Raw genomic sequence first — 22,870 nt, forward strand, 5'->3', positions numbered from 1 at the left:
TACTACTACTTAGGATAACAGTAGCGCAGGTGCAAAAGAGTGGTAGCGTGGGTGGCACCGCGCTACTACTAAAATGTTAGTAGTAGCGCGGGGTAAAAAGCGCGCTACTGGTAATATTTAGCTGTAGCGTCGTAGTAGTAGCGCGGGAACCCGTGCTACTAGTATGCAAAAAACCAACGCTACTAGTAGCATTTTTCCTAGTAGTGCCCCTTGGCCGCCGCCCCCTGCCTTGGGAGGGGGGCTAGGGATGGCATGCCCCTCTGTCACCCTATATATAGTGGGGAGGTGCAGGGGGCAGCCAACCCTTCCACGCTTGCCCCGTCTCCCTCCCGTTACTCCTCCTCCACGTCCCGTCAGCGATTAGCGAAGCCCTATCGGGATTCCGCTGCCACCACCATCACCACCACGCCATCGTGTTGGGTCTAGATCTCATCTACCTCCTCTCACTCACTTGCTGGATCAAGAAGGAGAGGACACCGCCGAGTCATACGTCTGCTAAACTCGGAGGTGACGTATGTTCGACACCATATCAGATTGGATCTTGAAGAGTACGACTACATCAACCGTGTTATGATGCTAACACTTTCAGTCTACAAGGGTATGTAGAAACAACCCCCTCTTGTTGCTTTGCATCTCCTAGATTAGATCTTGGATGTTTGTAGGAAACTTTTTTCATTTTCATGCTTCATTCCCCATCACAAGCCTCCACCGCCCATCCCCGCAAACTCCAAGGCAAATTCGTCGTCTAGAGTGGCGCTCCCGCCGCCGCCGCCAGGAAGGTACATGCGCCCGCCGTTGTCGCGACCGCTGCGAATCCGGTCCAGGCCGTCTCACCCCCACCGGTGAAGATGCACAAGGTGGCACGGGTGAAACGCAAGAAGGCGGCCAAAAAAGGTGCTACGAGCACCACACCACCACCTCCTCCGATCGCCACCGTAAGAGCTTCCCCAAGGACGCCCACCGATGATGTTGCTGTCGCCGCCCCTGAGGTGTTCGGCGGAATGGGCGCAAGGTATGGAACTTTGATTTTCTTCAAGTTGTTTTCACTTTTTGCCATTGCGGTTGTTCATGACTTCTGGAGCTAAATTGTAGCGCCATTTTGCATGATGCGACTGCCGAGTTCGTGCACATGTTGGATGACAACGCCATCGACATTGATCAAGCCCCGATTGATGATTACGGCTACAATAAGATGGATGGTGTTGTGGACGGTCATGGTGAGGAAGAAGATGAGGTGGAGGAGATTGGGAAGGGGGTGTTCGACAAAGCGCAAGCAAAAGTGCGCGTGAGATTGAAGAACTACACGCAATTGAAAGATCAAGTCTTGATCAAGGCTTGGGAATCTGTGTCCCTTGATGCATGCACCGGCACTGACCAAACCGGTAAGCGGTATTGGCAAAGGATAGAGGACCAGTTCTTCCAAACGATGGCAAAGTATCCCTCGAGGACGTCATGCGCCTATTGTTGGGGATTGTAGTAATAATTCAAAATTTTCCTACGTGTCACCAAGATCAATCTAGGAGATGCTAGCAACGAGAGAGAGAGAGAGAGAGAGAGAGAGAGAGAGAGAGAGAGAGAGAGAGAGAGAGAGAGAGGGATTGCATCTTCATACCCTTTAAGCGCTAAGCGGAAGCGTTACAAGAATGCGGTTGATGGAGTCGTACTCGCGCCGATTCAAATCGTGGAAGATCCGATCAAGCGCCTAACGGACGGCGCCTCTGCGTTCAACACACGTACAGCCCGGGGACGTCTCCTCCTTCTTGATCCAGCAAGGGGAGAGAAGAAGTTGAGGGAGAACTCCGACAGCACGACGGCATGATGGTGATGGAGCTTGTGGTTCTCCGGCGGAGCTTCGCCAAGCGTGACGGAGGAGGAGGTGTTGGAGAGGGGGAGAGGGTTGTGCCAGGGGAAGGGTGCGGCTACCCTTTCTCTCCCTCACTATATATAGGGGGAAGGGGGTGGAGGAGGCGCCCTAGGGTTCCCTAGGGGAGGGGAGGCGGCCACAGGGGAAACCCTAGATGGGTTTGGGCGCCCCACCCCTAGGAAACTTGCCCCCCAAGCCAGGAGGGGCGGCTGCCCTAGGGGAGGCGCCCCCAGCTCTCCAGGTTACGTGAGAGGGGTTGGGAGGGGCGCACAGCCCCTTAGTGGGCTGGTGTGTCCCCTCCCCTTGGCCCATAAGGCCCCCCAACACTTGTCGGGGCCTCCGAAACACCTTTCGGTCACACTGGCACTACTAGAAAAAAACACTACCAGTAGCGTAGGTTTTTTGCATATCAGTAGCGTGGGTACCCGCGCTACTACTACAATTTTAGCAGTAGCGTGTTTTTTACCCCCACGCTACAGCTAAAAAAGTTAGTACTACAGCTAAAAAAGTTAGTAGTAGCGCAGTGCCACCCACGCTACCACTATTCCACACCTACCCTACTACTATCTAAGTACTAGTAGCGCCACATTTTTTCCCCCATGCTACAACGAACTAACTAGAATTTTTTTTAAAAAAAAAGTCAGATGCAGTATTCATGGATGGAAATCAAAACACGTCCAGTGCAAATAAACTAAGTTCACATAACCATCTTAGCACTTGCAGCATTCATGGATACAACATTGAACATCTCAACTCGAGATCCCATTTAACATTAGATGCAAACAACTAGACCACTTCTCTAGATGTATCTACCAAGGCTCGGAGTTCAAACATCGGTGGATCCCAGCACTCCCTCCCGCCGGACGGTGGCGTCGAGGTCCTCCACCTCGGCGACCTCCGGCGTCGTAATGACCTGGACGATCATCTGTGCGACGCGGTCGCCGGGCTTCACGATGAAGTCCGTCTCCGAGTAGTTGAAGAGCACGACGCCCACCAGGCCGCAGTAGTCCACGTCGATCACCCCTGCGCCCACGTCGGAAAGTGAAAACTTGTTAGTTGGCGTCCGCATCCAAATCAAGTAGGGTATTTTCTTTCTTTTTAGTACATGCACATGAATCAATAGTAATGCATAATAACAAGAAAAAATAACCATGAATCCTAAAGAAAAAGATCATTGTTTGGGCCAGGTTGATAGTTTCGAGGCACGGTAAAGGATAATATTGGTAAAAGTCTTCATTAACAAGAACAATGGGCTGAGATTTCTCAAATGACATTTGTTTCACCAATAATGATTAATGACGAGGCATGTAGCATTTACCTGAGCAGCATCAGCATACCCTCTAGTTCTTGCAAGAACTTGAAGGCCAAGGTTCTTAGCTTCACTGACTAGCACAAGTGCAGCAGCACCGTCGCTGTACATTGAATATATAATAAGAATGGCTTTATAGTTACACATCCAGGCAAACATTGCTTTACCTAACTCATATTAACCATGGAGAAAGCCTAAATTCGAGCTACGAAATAATATAGCTTCAGTACACTCTTAAGATGATACATTTACTACTGTAGATATATAGCATAGTTTGACTGCATGCTGCATATACCAAAGGTAATCTGATCGTGTAAAAATAAAGCTACAATGCTACACTAAGAAGTACCATAATTCTAAATGAAATAGTTGAGTTTAGAGGTATTAAACAAACACACTTCGATCACAAAGATCAATATCTACTTGCTTAAATTCAAATGCTTTACTCAAGATTGTGATACCATACTTGACTCTGGCTGCATATTAATTACTCTACAATGTTTAAAGGGAGCACATTGTTTATTCATTAGTGCACAATCTTCAGAATGGGCGAAAATTTCAAAAAAAAAATCGCTCACTTACAACTAGCGGTCATCTTCCAAAAGAAATAAATAATACTCCCTACAGAGGGAGTACGAATTAACAGTTCTAGTAATGCTAAAATAATTACTCCGTACATATTTTTTGTTATTCTACACTCAAAAGCATCCTCAGAAAATTCTTACAGCAGAAATTGCTCTGCTCACCACCTTCAGCCATATGCATCACCACCTTCACCAAACACATGCACTAGGACAACCCACGGCCATGGCGCATCAACCAATCAACCAATGCATGTTTCTTGTATGTCACAGGCTCTCGGTTAACTTCACTAATAATCAGTACATATGTACTCACTTTCAGGGAACATATGCTATCTTTTGTCTGTACAACATATAAAAATGTAAATACAAGAAATAAAAACAAGATTATATGCAACTGTGTAATGCTCAGAGCACATCTAGAATGACATACTTTATATGCATATCTGTAATGCCTAGGGCCTACAATAAGAAACAATTCATTAACAGACGGGACTCTTTGGAGATAAGACATTCAAATTTGGCAAATTTTGAAGAAATCAGGATTCGGATGTTCGAAAGGAAAGCACATGAATGGAACACAAAAAAATCAATCATTCAAAATCAGCAATGTGTAGCACAATGTACTCCCTTTAAACATTAGCGCTGATCTCCACGGGCAGCTAGCAGTGTATGCTGATGCACAATGTATACATCAAACTCCCCCAAACCAAAAACCAGAACCCAAAGATACAAGCACACAAACACACACAAGCACGCATGGTCTACAAAACCAAGACCCAAGATACAAACCCAAACGACACACACCAAATAAATGGCAACAAAACCCCAAGACCCTCTTTTAGTGTTCTGTTAACTACATGTACATTAGGTACATGAGGTTCTGCTGGAGCTTAGCTTGGTTCCTACAGCACCGCAGCAGTAAATTGTAGGCAAAACAAGGCTCAGCGTGTGGGCATTGTAGCCTGTTGGGCAATGAACATTAAGAAAAACAAATGTGGGACGATTGTGCAGTGATTGGTAACCAAAGGTGTACTCCCTGTCAGTCACCACAAAGTAATTAAGCATATGCACATGAACAGAACACGCATGAGTATGAATGAAAAATAAAGATGAAATTGTTGCTCGACACTGACAGTAGGGAAGCAGATAAACAGTGCGCTGAACAAGAAACATTGGTACTTTTCTACACAGTAATTAATCACGTCTATCAGACATATACTTTTTCATAAATAAACATCCTAGAACTAGCACAGATCAACTTGGGCCTCAACCAACGTACTAAAATCCATCGCATCACCATTAGGACCTAGTACAAACCAACGTGGATGTCATTTGTGAACACATTTCATTGTCCAAACTGGGAAGGCCCTTGAATCTCTCTCTCTCTATTAGACGACCATAGCATATGCTAATTGTTCCTAAACACTGCTCCTAACTGATATGATGTTACCATCAGAGCTAAGATAGCAAAAACTACATAAAACACTGCATCATTCCATCATGAGTGCAGTGCTCCAACAGCACAGTTGCGGGATATCTGACCTGCTGTGGTGGGTCATCATGGCCATGCTTGAGCTCGGGCAGGACCTCTTGGTCGCCCTAGGAGCAGACCCCTCCCACCCCTCCTCCTCGAGCAGAGCAGGGCTGGCATCTAGGTGCGCCCCTCCTCCTCCTCCTCCTCGATCAGGGCAAGGTTTGTGCCCTCTTGCCATCATTGTCGTCTCTGCACCATGGTGACCTGCAGCAAAGGGACGGATAGGAGGAGAAGGTGACGTGAGGAGGAAAGGGTGGACCCAAGCAAGGAAGGAGGGGAAGGGCCTACCTGGGCAACACCGTAGACGGATCCCGCAAGCTCCGGCCTCGCCATCGCCGATTGTGGTGGATTCTGGCAAGAACACGAGAGGAGCCTGAAACCCTAGCGGCGGGCAAGGGTGCAACCCTTGAGGCGCGGATCTGGAAGGGGGGATAGAGGGGCGGAGCTTGGGGGTATGTTGCGCGCGGCCGGAGCTCGCCGGAACCGGCCGACGTGGGTGGCGGCGGCGGCGCGGAGATAGTGGGGGAGAGGAACTGGACCGAGGGTGGGGGTGAGGTTCATGAGAGAGAGTTTTTTTTAGGGATGTGCACGAGAGAGAGAGAGAGAGAGAGAGAGAGTGTGTTTGGTGCGGTGGGAGTGGATCGGGTGGGTTGGGGTGCGGCAGTGGATGCGTAGTAGCGTGGGGTGTGTCACCTGCCTTATAGCTATTCACTTAATAGTAGCAGCGCAGGTTTTATAACCCACGCTACTGTTATGCCCTATCTTAAAGAGATATTTACTAATAGCGCGTTTTTTTGTCATGTGGCTGCCAGTAATATTTACTAGTAGCGAGGGGACAATACAGTGCGCTACTAATAATTAGCAGTAGCGTGGGTCAAAATAGCGCGCTACTAGTAAGCGTCTATCTATAAGCTATTTCCTAGTAGTGTGGTCGTCACCCGGTACTTCCAGAACAATTCTGGACTCCAAGACCCTTCGTCCAATATATCGATCTTCACCTCCGGACCATTCTGGAGTTCCTCGTCACATCCGGGATCTCATCCGGGACTCCGAGCAACCTTCGGTAACCACATACTATTCCCATTACAACTCTAGCGTCACCGAACCTTAAGTGTATAGACCCTACGGGTTCGGGAATCATGCAGACATGACCGAGACACCTCTCCGGTCAATAACCAATAGCGGGATCTAGATACTCATATTGGTTCCCACATGTTCCACGATGATCTCATCGGATGAACCACGATGTCGGGGAATCAATCAATCCTGTATACAATTCCCTTTGTCCATCGGTATGTTACTTGCCCGAGATTCGATCGTCGGTATCCCCGTACCTCGTTCAATCTCGTTACCGGCAAGTCTCTTTACTCGTTCCATAACACATGATCCCATGGCTAAGTCCTTAGTCACATTGAGCTTATTATGATGATGCATTACCGAGTGGGCCCAGAGATACCTCTCCGTCATACAGAGTGACAAATCCCAGTCTCGATTCATGCCAACCCAACAGACACTTTCGGAGATACCTGTAGTGCACCTTTATAGCCACCCAGTTACGTTATGACGTTTGATACACCCAAAGCACTCCTGCGGTATCCGGGAGTTGCACAATCTCATGGTCTAAGAAAATGATACTTGACATCAGAAAAGCTCTAGCAGACGAACTACGCGATCTTGTGCTATGCTTAGGATTGGGTCTTGTCCATCACATCATTCTCCTAATGATGTGATCCCGTTATCAACAACTTCCAATGTCCATGGTCAGGAAATCATAACCATCTATTGATCAACGAGCTAGTCAACTAGAGGCTTACTAGGGACATGTTGTGGTCTATGTATTCACACATGTATTACGGTTTCCGGTTAATACAATTATAGCATTAACAATAGACAATTATCATGAACAAGGAAATATAATAATAACCATTTTATTATTGCCTCTAGGGCATATTTCCAACACCTATAGGTCACTCCAAGGCTGTTGGGATGTGATCAAGCCGATTTGTATCCGTTGGAGTGGTTGCTTGGAGCAAGTCCATAATGCACCTCCAAGTGGTACCGTTGAAGCCGATTATGTGAGTTTGTTTTCACGTCCCAAGTAGTACAAATGATTTGTAGCCATTGGAGTGGTTGCAGGTGACATACTTTGACATTGTTTTCATTTTGTAGGTCAAAACTACGCAAGAAAGGTACAAGGACATGGAAGCTTCCAATCGCAAGTCATTTACACTTGAGCATTGTTGGAAATTGCTTCAAAATAGCGAGAAGTGGAAGATGATTGACAAAGAATCCCCGCCGAAGAGAGGTTCACTCACCAAGATGGATGATGATGATGGCCCAAGAAATAAGAACAAGCCCGATGAAAACAAGAAGGCCAAGGACAAGATCAAGAGGGAAGCGAAGGCATCAAGCTTGCGGGACAAGATAGATGCCATGGTGCAATCAAATGAGTTGATGGTGGCAAGACATTGGAGGCAAAGTAGAAATTGGCCGACAAGAAGGCGCAAGAGAAGCAAGAAACGTGGAATTACTCAAGGAAGAGGGGTTGCACAAGGCCGCCATTGAGGAGAGAAGAGCCCTTGCCGAGGAGAACAAGGCCTTGGCCAAGCTTCTTCAAGAAGAGAACAAGATCATGACGATGAACTGCAATGACATGGACGACATCACCAAAGAATGGCATGATATTGCAAGGAGAGTGATCTTGGAGAGAAGGAAGCAAACGACGATGGGTGGTGGCTTCGGTGGTGGTGGTGGCGATGGTGATGATGATGGTCATGGAGGTGGCGGTGACTGTGAATATTTTGTTTTATCGTTCGGCCTTGCAGGGTCTGTTCGGCCGCAGCCCGCGCCAGCCCTCAAAACACGTTTTCCGTGGTCTGTGTACTCACTTTAAAGGTCCGCGCGATAAGGGGTCTGGAGGAGATGCTCTGAGCCTTCCAAGATTTGCTTCCCGTAACTACGCAATAGGTGTGGGCAGCAATTATCAAATCATTCAAAAGAAAAAGGAAAGGGGATTGCTACCCAAAGGGTGAAGGGCTTGCAAGAGGATGGCAATCCGATCATATTGATTGATCAACATGGTGGCTTGGTTTCAGAGAACTAGATGATACCCCGCATGTTGTTGCGAGAACTTGTGCTGCTATAAGGAGGGGGTTTATCAAGTAAAACGTAGTGAGACCATTAAAGGGGTGTATAAATAAATATATGTCTGTTTGAACCTTTGATAGAATGATATGAGGAGTTGGAAAAATTGGAGTAACATAGTCAATAAGTGCATTGGTAATGTGTTGACCAATTGATATATTATAAAATATAAGGTTTTAGGGCATTGGTTGGGCGTATTAAAATTAAGTAACAATTCATATCATTCTGCCCTTTATGGTCATTCCTTGTGTAAGATCCAAATAGAGTATTTAAAAAGAAGATAAAAAAAGAGTTGGCCGCCACTTTAGTGGACTCTTATGATTACGAAATGGCAACCAATGGACTCTTTATTTGATAATGTTCATGGTCGAGAAACGGGCAAGATGCAAGTCATGAACGGGTTATTGATTTGAGACGACCAATCCATATATTCCCGACACCAATCAATAGTAACTTGCTCGCGAAAACAATCCATAGATCTATCATCTTCAGTATTGGACAGAACATGTAGCTAAAGAACCTGACATGATACTCGATTCAGAAAAAAGTGACGGGCCTTTTTTCACCTAGGAATTATGCTAGCATGGTACATTATACTTACAAAATTAACTTGTTCGCAACTGATTTTGATGCAAATATAAGAGAACCATGGCATATTTCAACACAATAATTAGTACCAAAAAGCTGCAAAAATAATTAGTAGAAAAAAGCTGCAAAGCAAATGTTTCTTCGATATGTGCCATATATGAACTCAATATGCCATCCTAGTAGTATTTTCGCAAAAGAAAGAGAATATGCAGGTACAAATTGTAATCTGGCACGTAAACATATATAAATTAGTAGCCTAAAACCAGAGCGATGATAGCTAATAACTGAAATCAGTCACATATACATTCACGTGCGCTGTAGTTTATTTAAGGGAACCCTACAGAATAGGTGAGCAAAGACATACCAAGATTCAGGTTCGACATGACATACGATAGGATGATTTTTCTTTGCAAGCACTCCTGTACAGTTCCATAGGATAATCTCATATGTTCCACCTGAAGATAGTGAAGAGACAGCCGTGCTTACTAATAAAAACAATACCAATAAACATCATCAAGACTGAAGCAGTAGTGTTTTCGACTTTCCATTGAAGCCAAACTAAGACCTACGATTAATCTTTAATAATGCAAAAAAAAACAACGGAGAATGGAGAACCTGTCACCAATTGACCACAAATCGAGCCATTGCTTCGGTGCCTTAAAGGCACCTACCTTTGTGTTTATGACATATGAGTCCAACAGATCGGATCTGTTGGACTCATATGTCATAAACACAAAGGTAGGTGGATCTGTTGGACTCATATGTCATAAACACAAAGGTAGGTGCCTTTAAGGCATCGAAGCATTGCCCGAGTTTGAGGCGTGGACAACCCTGCCAAAGTTTTCTCTGAGGTCTGATAGAGCACATCTCCACCACGACCATGGGGAACGACCTGGGAAGTGGCATCGCAGTGGAAGCGCACATACTCGCTATGGTGGCACCTCGGTTCTGCCCCACGGCGGCGCCGTGCGGAGCCACTTGATGCGTCCCTCTCCTCTGTGCGTCCTACCCAGGCAGACCATCATCCTTCATCGTTGTATTGGATCTCCCTAGTGGATCACGCGAGGGGATTAATAGCTGAGGAAACTACCAGAGAATGAAGAGACGGAGAAGGGGATTAATAGCTGAGGAAACTACCGGAGAATGAAGAGAAGGAGAAGGATCAAGGAACAGACACAAATAATAATCTAGTGGGGAGATGAAACAACATGCCTTATTACGGATAGAAAGGTTGGTCTTCATTATCGATCAATTCACACCCGAGAAGGTGGACGTACCGTGGGGAATGCATGAGTCTGATGTGGCTGCATTGCTACGTGTACATTTTGGACGAGACTTGCCTGCTCCACGCGTGTGTGCCCATCCGTGCTCCCGCATACGTGGCTTGATTTGATTGAAACAAAATAAGGCCCGGCCCCACCTCCTTAAAATCAGGGAGGAAGATGATTAGATTAAAAAGAAAAAAAAAAGAAAAAAGACAGCCGTAGGATGAAGTGAGAGCACGGATAGGAGCACGGGAGGGAGCAGGCAAGCAGGATCCGTACATTTTGCATGACAATATAGGATGACGTGGCACATCGCTGGTATGGACGGTGTGCATGGTGTAAGAATAGGTAGTGGGGAGCAACTTTTTAAAAATTGGTAGATTCGTGGGCCACGTTTGCATCCTTCGTGACACCAACCCTGAACCCCTGCCTCCGATTCAATTTTCTGGAAATATATGAACGAGCACCATTCGATCTCACGAATGTCATTCAGTTCAGTAGATCGTTCCGTTGGTAAGACCCTGAACCGCCGACGTGCTACTGTGCCAGAGGGACCTCACTGTGCACTGGACGGACATTCTTGCCTCCCCCAGCCAGCATCTTCAGGAAATAAAAACCAAAACGGGAGAAACCACATTGCACCATGTATACATCCGAATTCCTATTTCATTTCTATTTATTGTTCCTTTTCATCATCCCTAATTCCATACTAATGAATTTGGTACAAGAGATGAATCATCCGCAAAGTTGATGCTCTAGCTCAAAATTTACAGTTGAAGAAAGCGAGTAATGCGGTTATTCCAGCTATTCAGGACCCAACAAGGCCCTTGTGCCGAGCATAAGCGACAATAGTGACGAACATGAAAGCACAAAACAGCCCTGATACAATAACCACCTGCAACATGGCAAACACAATGTTATGGACGAGTGAGGCGATTACTATAATACTTCACAATCAACGAACGCTAAATAGAGCATGTCAAGAAAAAGTGATGCCATTTACCCATTTGAAGACATATCCATGGCCGTCGTTCCAGGTGTAAGGTATGTTCATACCAAAGACTCCAGCAACCAATGAGTAGAGTGACAAGCAGACGGTCCCAGAACTCAAGAATAGCTCTAGCTGCACGAAGCAAAGAGAAATTAAGTTTTACTCTGGCAGAATGTTTAACATGTAACGAGCCAATGAATATTCAGATTATAGAATTTAAATGCAATAGGACCAATGTGGTAACTGGTAGGAACTAGGACAGTCATCTAAATCAGACAAGTTTGTGAAACCTTTACTTGACATGGGGTTGCCTATTAAGCTTCTTTTTTATTATTAAGCATGTGTTTATTACAAGCACAAGAATGTCTAAAATGAACAGTTCTGAAGTACTCACTCCATCCCATAATATAAGACATTATTACATCCAATATGTGAGGGAGTACTAACATACTGTATTTCACAAAGATAATCATAAGGTTTGTGCTTTCAAAATTACCTGAATCAACTGATTACGGTGATTATCAAGCTGCAGAAAAGAAGAAGGATTAAGTGGTGTTCCAAGGGTGAAAAGGTCCGCATCAAGAACACATACATTTTACTAGGAACCTTACCTGAATGTTAATATAATCTTCTGTGTCATCAATATACTCTCTCAGCTGAAAAAGAAGTTGCAGACAAATACAACATTAACAAAATGCCAAATCCCAGATTTTAAACAAGGCTTAACAGAACTTCAGCGATACTGTTAAGATAAGTCCTGATTTTGATAGCCTATTATGATATTGTGTACTTGACTTAGGTGCCCCAACTTACCGTTGTCAATTTGTTTAATGTGCCATCTATCTGCATGAAATATGCCTGCAAGTATATGTAAATTTCAGTACTCTGCCAGAGATAGTGTAACCAAGAGATTTTAAGGCCGAGGAGCAAATAACAACCTCCAGCAACATCTCCAGCTCTTCCACATCATTCTCATTTCCATGTATAGTTGCTGCACTGGCTCTACTAGCTCTTGATATTTTTGAACCAATAGTTGGGGATGCTGGGAACCAATTTGGTCCACCGGAACCACTGACAGGGGATGATGCCCCGGCCAACTTTCTAGACAAGTAAAGATCAGCCATGTCATCGTCATCATCCAATAATTGTTCAAGCTCATCTCTCACCTAGAAATTAAAATACACCTTGTGATATGCTAGAAAACCATAAACAAGGAAAATAATCATAGCAGTCCATAGTAGCTAAAATTCTTGTCTTAGATCTGTCTAGATACGGATGTATCTAATACTAAAACATGACTTGATACATCCGTATTTAGACAAATTTAAGACAAGAATTTTGGGACGGAGGGAGTATACTATAATATATATTCCAAGACAGAAATAACATAGAGAGCATACTCATCCATGAGAATGTATAGTATCAGAGGAAAAATATTAGCTGGAGCACTATATAGATTCTGGAACAACTCGCGAATCCCAAGGTTGCGTGAAGGAAGACAATTCCATCCCATCAAGCTTTTTAAGATACACACAAAGGGCCGGAGACAATACATAGAAAAGCTAAGATAATGTTCCAACAAAGTATGCAAGAGAATAAATAAAAATGTACAGTTTAAGCAGCGATTAGAATAAAAATAAAAATAAACAGAATTAATTCTACATTATGAAATATAGATATACCATCTGGTATTAGAAATGCACTTCCAGATGTTTTGGGTTGTTAAATTCTGTTCTAAATAATCACTTGGGTACATTAATTACGAATCAGATATGATAGACAAGGGAAAAAGGAAAAGCATGGCGATGCCCATCAGACATTCAGAACTGTATGGCCTCTTTAATTCACATGACTCGCACATAATCGGAATTTGGCTTATACACGGTAGTGGAATTCAGATGACAATATGACATACAGAACATCATAAGAAGTCAGTGCTTGAAAATATACATAGAAGTCACTAAACACTAAAGTGTCAGATAACAAACTAAATGAAACAGAATGAACAGGAAACCAGACCTTCTGGACCCTTGCAGTCAATCTCGTCATGCCACTTTTTAACTTCCGTACCTTGTCCAAGTTGTGGCTACTAATCTGTTGTGCCAATAGTAGAGAAAATTAATATGGAGAAAATAGAAGAACAAGCCAATAAAGAGTTTGGAGATATTTTAGCCTGACATGCTTTCAGGGGTGCATGGAAAATTAATAAGCATATGAAGGCATTTACACAGATAGGTGTGCTAATGTGCTATATTATTCCTCAATGAAACTTTATGTTATCATAAGTTTTCAACAAGCCAACAAGGACGATAATTTAGCCTGGTGTGCTTTAATGGGTGCATGGTAAGTTGCTAAGCATATGAAAGTGTTACAGAAGTAGGTGTGCTAATGTGACATTTTATTCCTCAATAAAACATTATGTCATCATAAAGTTCTGCAATGCTATTCTAGCTACTACTGTATTATGTTTGGTGGTGAATGAAAATCTTATGGCAGACTGACTACCTGTTATTAATAAGAGTTATAAAGAGTAAATAACACTTTCTAGCGTTTTCTAGCATGCACTCCTTTCAGAAGTAAAGTGCACTGCCTAACATCTTAATCTTATTCTCACCATATAATTCTACGGACAGTAAATGGATCCTGAAACATATATGACCAAAAGTGGCGTATAGGAGAAATGAGATACCTACTATGACATATTTCGATCATTCTATGAAAAAGTTCCTACTCAACAATGTTAGCACCATAAAGTAAAGTAGAGTAAGCATGTACTTACTCACCTTGGATGTCAGGTCATCCAAAGCTGGGTAAGCATTAGTCTCCAGCTCAGTAGTGCGCGCATCAAGAAAGCTGCAGATTGCTTCCAAAGTAACCTCAAGTGCACGGAACTCAAAGGGAGATTCTGGTGTTCATATAACGAGATTGCAGGGCATGAAAAAAATGTGCATAAGTATGCAACCCTATTTCCATGGATATGAATTAACGATAATTGGCAACTAAACCAGAAATAAAGAAGCAATAAAATCAGTAAGATCGACACCACTATTCTGGATCGAGGGTATGGTTATACAAATGTACCAGCTGGCATGAACCAGTCGGACAGAAAATATGCTTCTGAGTCATTTTGATCAAAGAATCAGGATGACACAACAATTATCATATATATATATATTATATACAACATACCAAGTGAAAAAGTGGTAGCATTGTTGTAAACAATCAGAATGACACCATTACTGGTCTGTATGACTGTCACCATGTGAGTTAAATTAATCAGACATGGGTCCGGTTGTAACCTATAATAAAATGTAAAAGTCCTTTGGTCAACCATAGTAATCCTTATTAAAAGGAAGGGTAGCCACATGTCACCACTAGATCAATATTGTAGTATCTCAAATTTCTCTCAACAGATTACCCGGTGAATAAAATTGTATAACATAGAGTATCATGCAGTGTAATTGGTCTAGTACAAGAAGACTCAGATAAGCATCACCATATAATAGTAAGGTGCCAAGACTGTACACTTTGGAGTTTTCTTCTTGGACAGGTGGTTGTATTTTTGCCAAAAGAATGTCCAACTGACATGGACATGCACTAAAAAAGGAATACAACAGAACAGTGTGGCCAACTGGCGCATCCCAATCGGATTTTTATTCAATAGCTTTCTTTCACATGTTTGCATTCCTTCAGAACGTTTTTGTTCCTTATTTGTTCCAATTATTGGGCATGGAAGGGAAATTGGCATACTACACATGGACATATGTGATAGAAGTTACTACAATCAACATTACAGAGATAGAGCAACCTGACAAAAAGAGAGCATGTTCTCAGCTTCTGACATCTGTAATTTCAAGAAATGGCGACTAAACTTACCATCTTCTTCAGCAGCTTCCGCATCATGCTGGCCACTTAAATTATCCTTTCCATCATGCTGAGCAGAACTTGAAGGTGCTAGTCGTCTCCGGAGCTCCTCTACAACAGGAATAACATTTTCATCTGAAGGATCCCTGAGCAAAACCTGAGCCCAGCAAAAACCAATAACTGTGAGTACGTACATCACCAACATTGCTGGACAACTAAGAATATATTTAGATGCACACAGTTCTATGAAACAAGCCATGGCTCCCAGAATATTGTGTAGCAAACTGATTTGAAACTTCCATTTTGCAGGTAGAGGTTCAAAATTGACAGATCACGTCAAATTCAGCATGGTATGGAGGATACGCTTGTTCCATTTTGCTCCAGAACAACATAAAAAACCCAGATCCCCTGCTAAATATTTCACAATTATAGATACCTAATCATTCTAGTCAGAGACTGAGTGAAAATGTGCATATACTCATTGTTCCATTTTGCTCCAGAACAGTATAAAAAACCCGGTTCCCCTGCTAAATACTCCCTCCGTAAACTAATATAAGAGCGTTTAGATTACTAATTTAGTGATCTAAACGCTCTTATATTAGTTTACAGAGGGAGTATTTCACAATTATAGATGCCTAATCATTCTAGTCTGAGACTGAGTGAAATTGTGCACATACTCCCCACAAAATTCATGAAGTAGTCCAGCTCATGAGAACAAATAATTGAAAAATACTACCATGACAAGTATTCGACAGTGAAAAAAGACTAGGCAGTTAAGATCACCTCTTCAGAAGTAACGATCGCCTTTATGTGCTGATCCACCCGCCGATAAGAGTTCCACCAAAACAGACAGAAGAGTCGTCAGAGATTACCACGAGCTAATGAATCATGAATATCACTATATTGTCAGATACAAAAATACTGGCAGCTGTATCAACTCCTTTGATCCATGGAAACAGAACGCCGACACCACACTAAAATCGTCAAAACGAACGATTAAACTATAATAAGTTCAGTACACACGTCTACTACAATTGAGTCAAAACGCAGCACCAATCTGATGCCCAAATCATCAGCACATGATCCACCTAAAAAATCCTCAACCAGAAAAGGAAAACCGAGTGACTTCCTGGAGGAATTCGTGCCGCTCCATGATCCCCTCCATCTAGCGAAATTCCCGACGAAAAACACAGCGCCGCGAATAATCGACCGCGCGATTCCGCCCGGAAAGGGGAACAAAAACTCAAGGCCTGCGGCGGGAGGGCCTCACCTCGAGATTGAGCACGATGGCGCGCTCGCGGCCGAGGATGGTGGAGGGGTAGGAGAGCAGCGGGTCGAGGATGCGCAGGTCGCGCGCGTTGATGTCGACGCGGTGCATGATGGCGTACTTGTCAGCGTCGAGCTCCCGCTCCTCCCCCGCCGCGTCGAACAGGATCCAGCTCCGCGACGCCGCCCGCTTCTTCGCCGCCGCCAGCGCCGCCGCCGCGGCCTCGCCGCCCGCCGCCGCCACAGCCGCCGCCATCTCGCAGCGGGCAGTCCTCTCACATCTCCGGGGGCGCCCTGCCTCCTAAGCCGCCGCCGCCGCCGCCGCCACCACCCCCCACGTGGACGGCGGGATGCGTTCTACCGCGCGGCTCTCCCTTGCCCTTTTAATCGCGCGGAAAGGAGGAAGGCTTTCTGGTGACGCGGGCGGGTAAAAAAATCGCGAGGAGGCCGGGGACGGGCAGAGACGCCGCCTGGTCGCTTGATCCTGCGTCCGCGCGTGGTAGGGCGGAGGCGGATGACCTGCTGGGGATCTGTTACTAGTAGTTGGGAAGCAGAGACGGGGGAAGGGGGCCCGTCTGTCAGAAGAAGAATGACCCTTTTTTTTAGGAAAAATAATAACAGCGGAGAGTGGAATAATATCACGGTTGTGTTAGGTTTTCTAACTGCATAATCGTTGCCAGATCCTTTTTTCTTTGACTTTTTAGTCATTTATTACAGTACTAATATAAGGCCCTCCTGCCACCAACCTCCAGTCAACCTTAGATTTAGAAGAAGAAACATCCGGTCAACATTCCTAAAAATAATCAAGTCAACCTCAAGGAAAGTAATCGGTTTCTATACAACTTTGTCAAAAGGGGCCGTGTGCATGTTTGGGTGGAACTCACATTCACCCTGGCAAAAAGTTATGCTTGGCAAGGGTTTTTTTTTTCTGATTTTTTAGTTGGTTTTGAACTGATGCTTGACAAGGGTATTTTTTCCTGATTTTTAGCCATCTCATCTGTAATTTGGCAGTAATCCAAGCAGATGCCACTAGAGTCTATAACCATGTTTGTCAAATTTGACTCTCTAAACGTTTATGGACGCGTCCGCGAAGAGCATGGGCTCGCCCCTCATATGTCCATGTCTGCAATCGTCCCCCTCACTCTCCACCCTAAAATCCATACAAATTCATGCAACGTTGGTCGAGTAGTAACCAAGATTATACATAAACACATGGAGGATTCATCACGGTATCGGGCAACCAAATGATCATACGGTTTCATCACTAAGTTTGACGTTGACCAATGAAAAGGGACACTACTTCGTCATATTATTAAGTATTCTTTTTTCTCTATTTACAAATGGAATAGAATAGCCCGGTTGAAGGTAATGGTTATACGTCTGTAATGCATTGTATGGCCTAGAATAGATCCTATTCTTCTACCTTTTCTCATATGGTAGAATTCACAATCGCGGCACCTTGCAATCCCCATGCCGTCTTTGCAGTGGCCGTAGTACATGGCGAAGACCGCGTCGGGGTCGTCGTCGAAGGAGCTGGAGGAGGGGGGGGGGCAGCCCGATGAGACGTCTGGTGGCACGGGCCTGCTCCGCAGCGAGGTGGCGGCGTCAACGGTGGCCGCCACTTTCTCAGACGTGCGGTCCATGGGGAACAGCGCGGAGTGCTCCACCCGCAGCTACATTCACCCCGTCGAGCGGTGAGACGGTGCAAAACTCGCAAAGTCACCCTTGTCCACCCAGTAGTGGTGGAGGGAGAGCTCCTCGTCAGGCGATGTGGAACTCAAGTCCTCCACTGCGAGCCCATCCCGGTCGATTGGGTTCACCTCACTGCCGTTGTCGGAGCCAGCTATGCTGGAAAGGAGGACGACAAAGAGGGGAGGGGAGGGAACAGGATGAGAGCAGAGTAGAGCAATCGAGAGTGACTATGATTTGGTTCGGGTGGGTATGTGTGGGATTGAACTGGGTCAGACTGGGCAGTCTTCCCCATATCCACCCCCATATATGTGTTGGGTTTGGGGGGTGCCGAAAAGTCCGAACGTTTGGGCTGGCTATGAAGGGTCCTGTTGGGTGGATCTGTTCGAAAGTGGTTGGGTTGTTCGCCCAGACATTTGAGGAGGGTTTGAGGAGTCCATTTATTTTTTTATCTTAGTTATGGCTACCAAATCAGTATAACTTTAGTTTGACATCATTCAAATATATCAATAATGACACCAATTAGGCATGTACCTCGTAATTTGTGTATAGGATATCTTCTTTCATCCATTTGTTTTCATAGTAAAAGTCACGTAATCAATGAAGTGGCAAAACCAAAAAGGTAGTAAAACTTTTGCATTTGCCCAAAGAACCATCAGCTTAGAAAGAAAAAAAACTCCAGACGGGAGAATCGTCTGAGCATGATGCCAATGCCTATTACCTACCTTCGGCACCATCACAGTAACCACCAAAAAAAATCGTGACAGATCGCCTTTTCACCCAAGCTCGGCGCGGTCCATCATGTACATGCGGCTATTTGTACCTCAAAAGTAACTTACCAAAGACAAAGTTATTGTCGTCGAAAGAATCTAGTTGGGGCAGTACTCCGGACACGTCATCGAACTTTAGATTTGACACCCCTGCTTGAAGATGATGTCAAAGGAAGAAACCATACCTGCCAACCGCCAACTACGAACCCACCACATGATCCACCCTCTTTCAGTTGTTGTCGATGCAGGCCACTATATGCATCCTCTCCTACACTACCTCTTGAGCTCTATGTCGACGCCGGAGCAAATGTCGTCGCATGAGTACACAATTCCATCATAGGGTGGTTGTCGTTGTCACGACATCCTCGTTGAACAGACTAGCAACCAGATTCATCACCCACCAATGAGTAGAACGCCGTGTCAAGGAAGAATAATTTGAGGCATTATTATTCTGTGCAGCCATCACCCTTGCCAAAGTCATGACGTCGAACAGTCAAAAACCTAACCTGCATGATCCGTACACATGTGAATCCTTTCGGCGACCCCCTCACCACCAACGACCGGGAAGCCGTTGGCGAAGGGGAGCTGCCAAAGGACGCACAAGAAGATTGTTCCGATCAAAACCCTAGCCGTCGCCACAGGTTAGGGTCTCAGGGAAAAAGAATTCCACCCACCCATTGGTTTGAGGTACCGGCTCTTGCTGCAGTGTTCTGCGTGGTGTCGCTGCGTACGGTCATTTTCAATGCTGCTTAATATTCGACGAGTACACATAGTACGTATTCCTACATATGGCGACCTGTACGCCTGTGCGGTGTGACGGACGGTGGTCCCAGGCCCGCTCTCCACGACGTCGCGCGGCAACCAGAGCCGAAGGTTGAATTCACCGAACCGAGCCGCGCGTACGGGATGCCATGCCGGGCGCGGATGGCGACGCGGGCGGCCGGTGGCGCTGGCGCTGGTGCTGGTGCTGGTGCTGGTGCGGCACGCGTGTTCTTTTCCCGGGTACGGTGGGGAGGGCATCGAATCGGATGCCGTCGCCACGCGCCGCTCGCGTCCATGGGCGCGGGCGGTCGACCTCGTTGGACCACGCGTTCCCCGCCGCGCGCGCCGCACGGCACCCACCTCACCTGCGCCGCCCGGATCCTGCTCCGCTGTCCTCCCCCCTTTCGCGTCCGTCCATCCAATTCCGCAGTCCCGAGCGCCGCGCCGCCACGTACGACCCCGCCTCCGCCTCGTGCCCTCGCGCGCCGTGCCCGTGCCCGGGCCTGGACGCGTACGTACGTGTGCCCGGCGCGTACGTCCAACGTGTAGGGCTCCCTCCGCGGCCGCTTTGCTCGTGTGATCGGTGGGCGTCGCGCTCCGAGACGTTGACGCTGGCTCAGCCAGAGCCCGTGACCGTACGTGCGCTCCATCAGCGGCGAAGAGCGACCGGTCGCGCGGCCGGGTCGTACTGTGCTGTACCGGCATCTTTTTTCTCCGTCCGTTGATCCGGTCGGCCCGATTCTGGTTCATGGTTTGCTATGGCGGGTGCGCTGGTCTTTTCCTTCCGCCTGCTGTGGACCCTCCGCGAGTATACAACGCGAAATGCAACACAACTTGCCGTAAACAGTGTTTAGTGTAGTCGGGCCGTTTTGTGCGCCGACGTCGAGTTTTTCCCATAGGTTACGTGTAGATGAATGACCTCACACTGGATCGAGTGCCTAAAATATGTTGACACAAGATGCAAGCCTTGGCAGAGGCGCCCGGGGGATCTTACAAGATTCCACTGGTCTAAACTAAGTCAGATACAGCTACAGTAAAAAATGAAAACAAAAAGATACAGCTAGTGAACGTCTGATTTTTTTTAGTGACACTAGTGAACGTCTGACCGTCACGTACATGGAAACATACAATTTGTTGGCATAATCGGTACAAGGAAACACAGAAACTAAACTGTCTGCACGTCAACTTTCCTAGTACTGGTACGGTATGGAAGACAACAGCCTTGCATGAACGTGACCGTTCGGCGGACTAAAGAAGGAACGATGCTGCCGGTGTGGTTCCGAGAAATGAGTGGTGTGGCGTTACAGCATGAGAAATAATATGCTTTTTTTTGCGGAGAAATAATATGCTGACTCCATGTATGGTATAAAAAAAATAGTTTGAGCTCAGCCAGCTACTACTTTATTTGGATTTGATTTTTTTAGGGTCACCACATTTTATTTCTCTCCCTAATAATAATAATAATAATAATAATAATAATAATAATAATAATAATAATAAAGCACGGATTGACTCCGTGGGTTCACCGTCACAATATGCTTTCTTCTCATGTCATAATACGATTTTACGATTTATATAGACAAAATCATAATATAAACGAGGTGGTACTAATTTGGGGAACCGTTTGTAGTTTTGACCGTCGTCAAAATTTCTGTAGTTCGGCACATCGCTGCTTTGGGCCGGCCCACGCCGGGTTCTCCGCACGCACACGGCACACAGGTCTTACAATTCCTCTACAACTTGGTCCTAAAAAAATATACAATTCGTCTACAGCTGGGACACCCCCGAGCAAAGTAAAAAGGGGATCGATGGAGTTTAGGTCGCGTCCTCCCCCGCCCAGATCGCTGCTCCCACCGATTTCGCAACCTACCGGCGGCCCCTCCACCACCCGTTCCCATGATCCCCAACTCTCGCAGCCGTCGCCACCACATCTTCCAACGGTCCCTTCGATCTCAGATACGGTCGACAGGGAACACGCGCGGCCGCTGAAGGCTAGACGCGCGGCGGTGCTGTGGCTAGAGTTCCAGGCGCTCAACTGGGACTGGTAGGCGTTGTGTGTGGTGGCGTCAGCCAGTCGGCTGCCTGCACGCCATGGCAGAGAGCGGTGAGGCCGAGCACCCGCCCTTCGTTTCGATTTCAGGGTTCCTTGATTTATTTTCAGCAGCAACTTCATTACGTACCTCCTGTCCTTCTTCCACTATTAGTAGAATCTGAACTCGAGCTTTCAGCTGCAGCTTTTAGTATCTTGAGGCACTCATCAACTTCAGAATTATCACTGGGGTGGACTTTTCTCGAGAAGTATGGAAAGAAGCGAGGATTCCCAAGTAATAAGATAAGTGTGCTTACAAAAAATTGCCTACTGCAAAGTAGATGATGCATTCTTCTTCTGCATGGAAATCTGCAAATTGATTATCTGCATACTATTTGTCTGTACTTCTCCAAGATCTGAGCATACCATCTTAGGAACTTCTGAAACTTCCTGGTGGGACATAAGTTCAGGAGTGTAATTTATCATTGTAAAAGTGCGTACTGAACCTTAATAACAAGGGGATTCTGTTATTTCTTACTCAATTTACTTGCATCTTCAAAAATCTGGTGTATAGAGCAGCAATGTTCAGTCTGCGTGGTCATATTATTCTGAATTTCAAGGAACAAAAATGATGTATATTTGAAGACGTACGGGTTGAGGAACAAAATAATGTGATTTCGAGGAACAACATTAAATAGGCAGGAGGACAATGGATATTTTTGGGTCAGTATTTCCCAATTAGATACATATTTCAACTTGCAATTAGGAGGTTCTGAACCTCTCTTTTCTTGATGGGGAGCATGCAATGAAGAAACCACCACCACTGGTTTGTCGCAGCCAGAGGTAAGTGCATGGTTGTTTGGGTGATAGCCTTATAACTGCCTTGATGGTCTACATCCATGGTATAGCTGCGTAACGTTTATGTTTTCTCTCATATTAGTCATTCACCATGTTCCTCTTACCATCACCTTGACAGGAACGAAGGTGCTTACCATCGCTGAACATTTGTTTAGCAATCTATTGCCGCTCGATATTGGCATGTTCCTTCCGCCATGGAGCATGATTTGCAAAGAATGGTGGAGTTGCTTGGTTATTTCTATGAATTGGTGGAGGATGTAGAGGCTCATCTGCATTCCATGTCTAGGTCCATACCTTGCATCAAATTCCAGCCTTTACGGCCACTCGGAGCGCTTTTCACTCTACAAACAGCA

The 22,870-nt window shown here is 45.5% G+C and overlaps 1 protein-coding gene across 1 annotated transcript; it reads right to left on the reverse strand.

Moving 5' to 3' along the window:
• Positions 1-10,912: 10,912 nt before the first annotated feature.
• Positions 10,913-16,900, reverse strand: LOC119303091 (magnesium transporter MRS2-I). Its single transcript, XM_037580181.1, has 11 exons — positions 16,414-16,900; positions 15,927-15,956; positions 15,156-15,300; positions 14,063-14,184; positions 13,299-13,373; positions 12,218-12,445; positions 12,093-12,137; positions 11,891-11,935; positions 11,776-11,805; positions 11,292-11,411; positions 10,913-11,183 (listed from the first exon to the last, which is right to left on the reverse strand). The coding sequence occupies exons 1-11, from the start codon at positions 16,663-16,665 to the stop codon at positions 11,097-11,099; spliced, it is 1,179 nt and encodes a 392-aa protein (XP_037436078.1). The 5' UTR covers positions 16,666-16,900; the 3' UTR covers positions 10,913-11,096.
• Between the last annotated feature and the right edge of the window lie 5,970 nt (positions 16,901-22,870).

Source organism: Triticum dicoccoides, chromosome 5A, assembly GCF_002162155.2.
Source record: "Triticum dicoccoides isolate Atlit2015 ecotype Zavitan chromosome 5A, WEW_v2.0, whole genome shotgun sequence".
Lineage (NCBI taxonomy): Eukaryota > Viridiplantae > Streptophyta > Magnoliopsida > Poales > Poaceae > Triticum > Triticum dicoccoides.

Coding starts and splice junctions, on each gene's coding strand:
- LOC119303091 (XM_037580181.1), bottom strand. CDS start 16,665: ATGGCGGCGGCTGTGGCGGCGGCGGGCGGCGAGGCCGCGGCGGCGGCG. Junction 14,185..15,155: donor GGAAGCTGCTGAAGAAGATG/GTAAGTTTAGTC, acceptor TATGAACACCAG/AATCTCCCTTTGAGTTCCGT. Junction 11,412..11,775: donor ACCGTAATCAGTTGATTCAG/GTAATTTTGAAA, acceptor TGCTTCGTGCAG/CTAGAGCTATTCTTGAGTTC.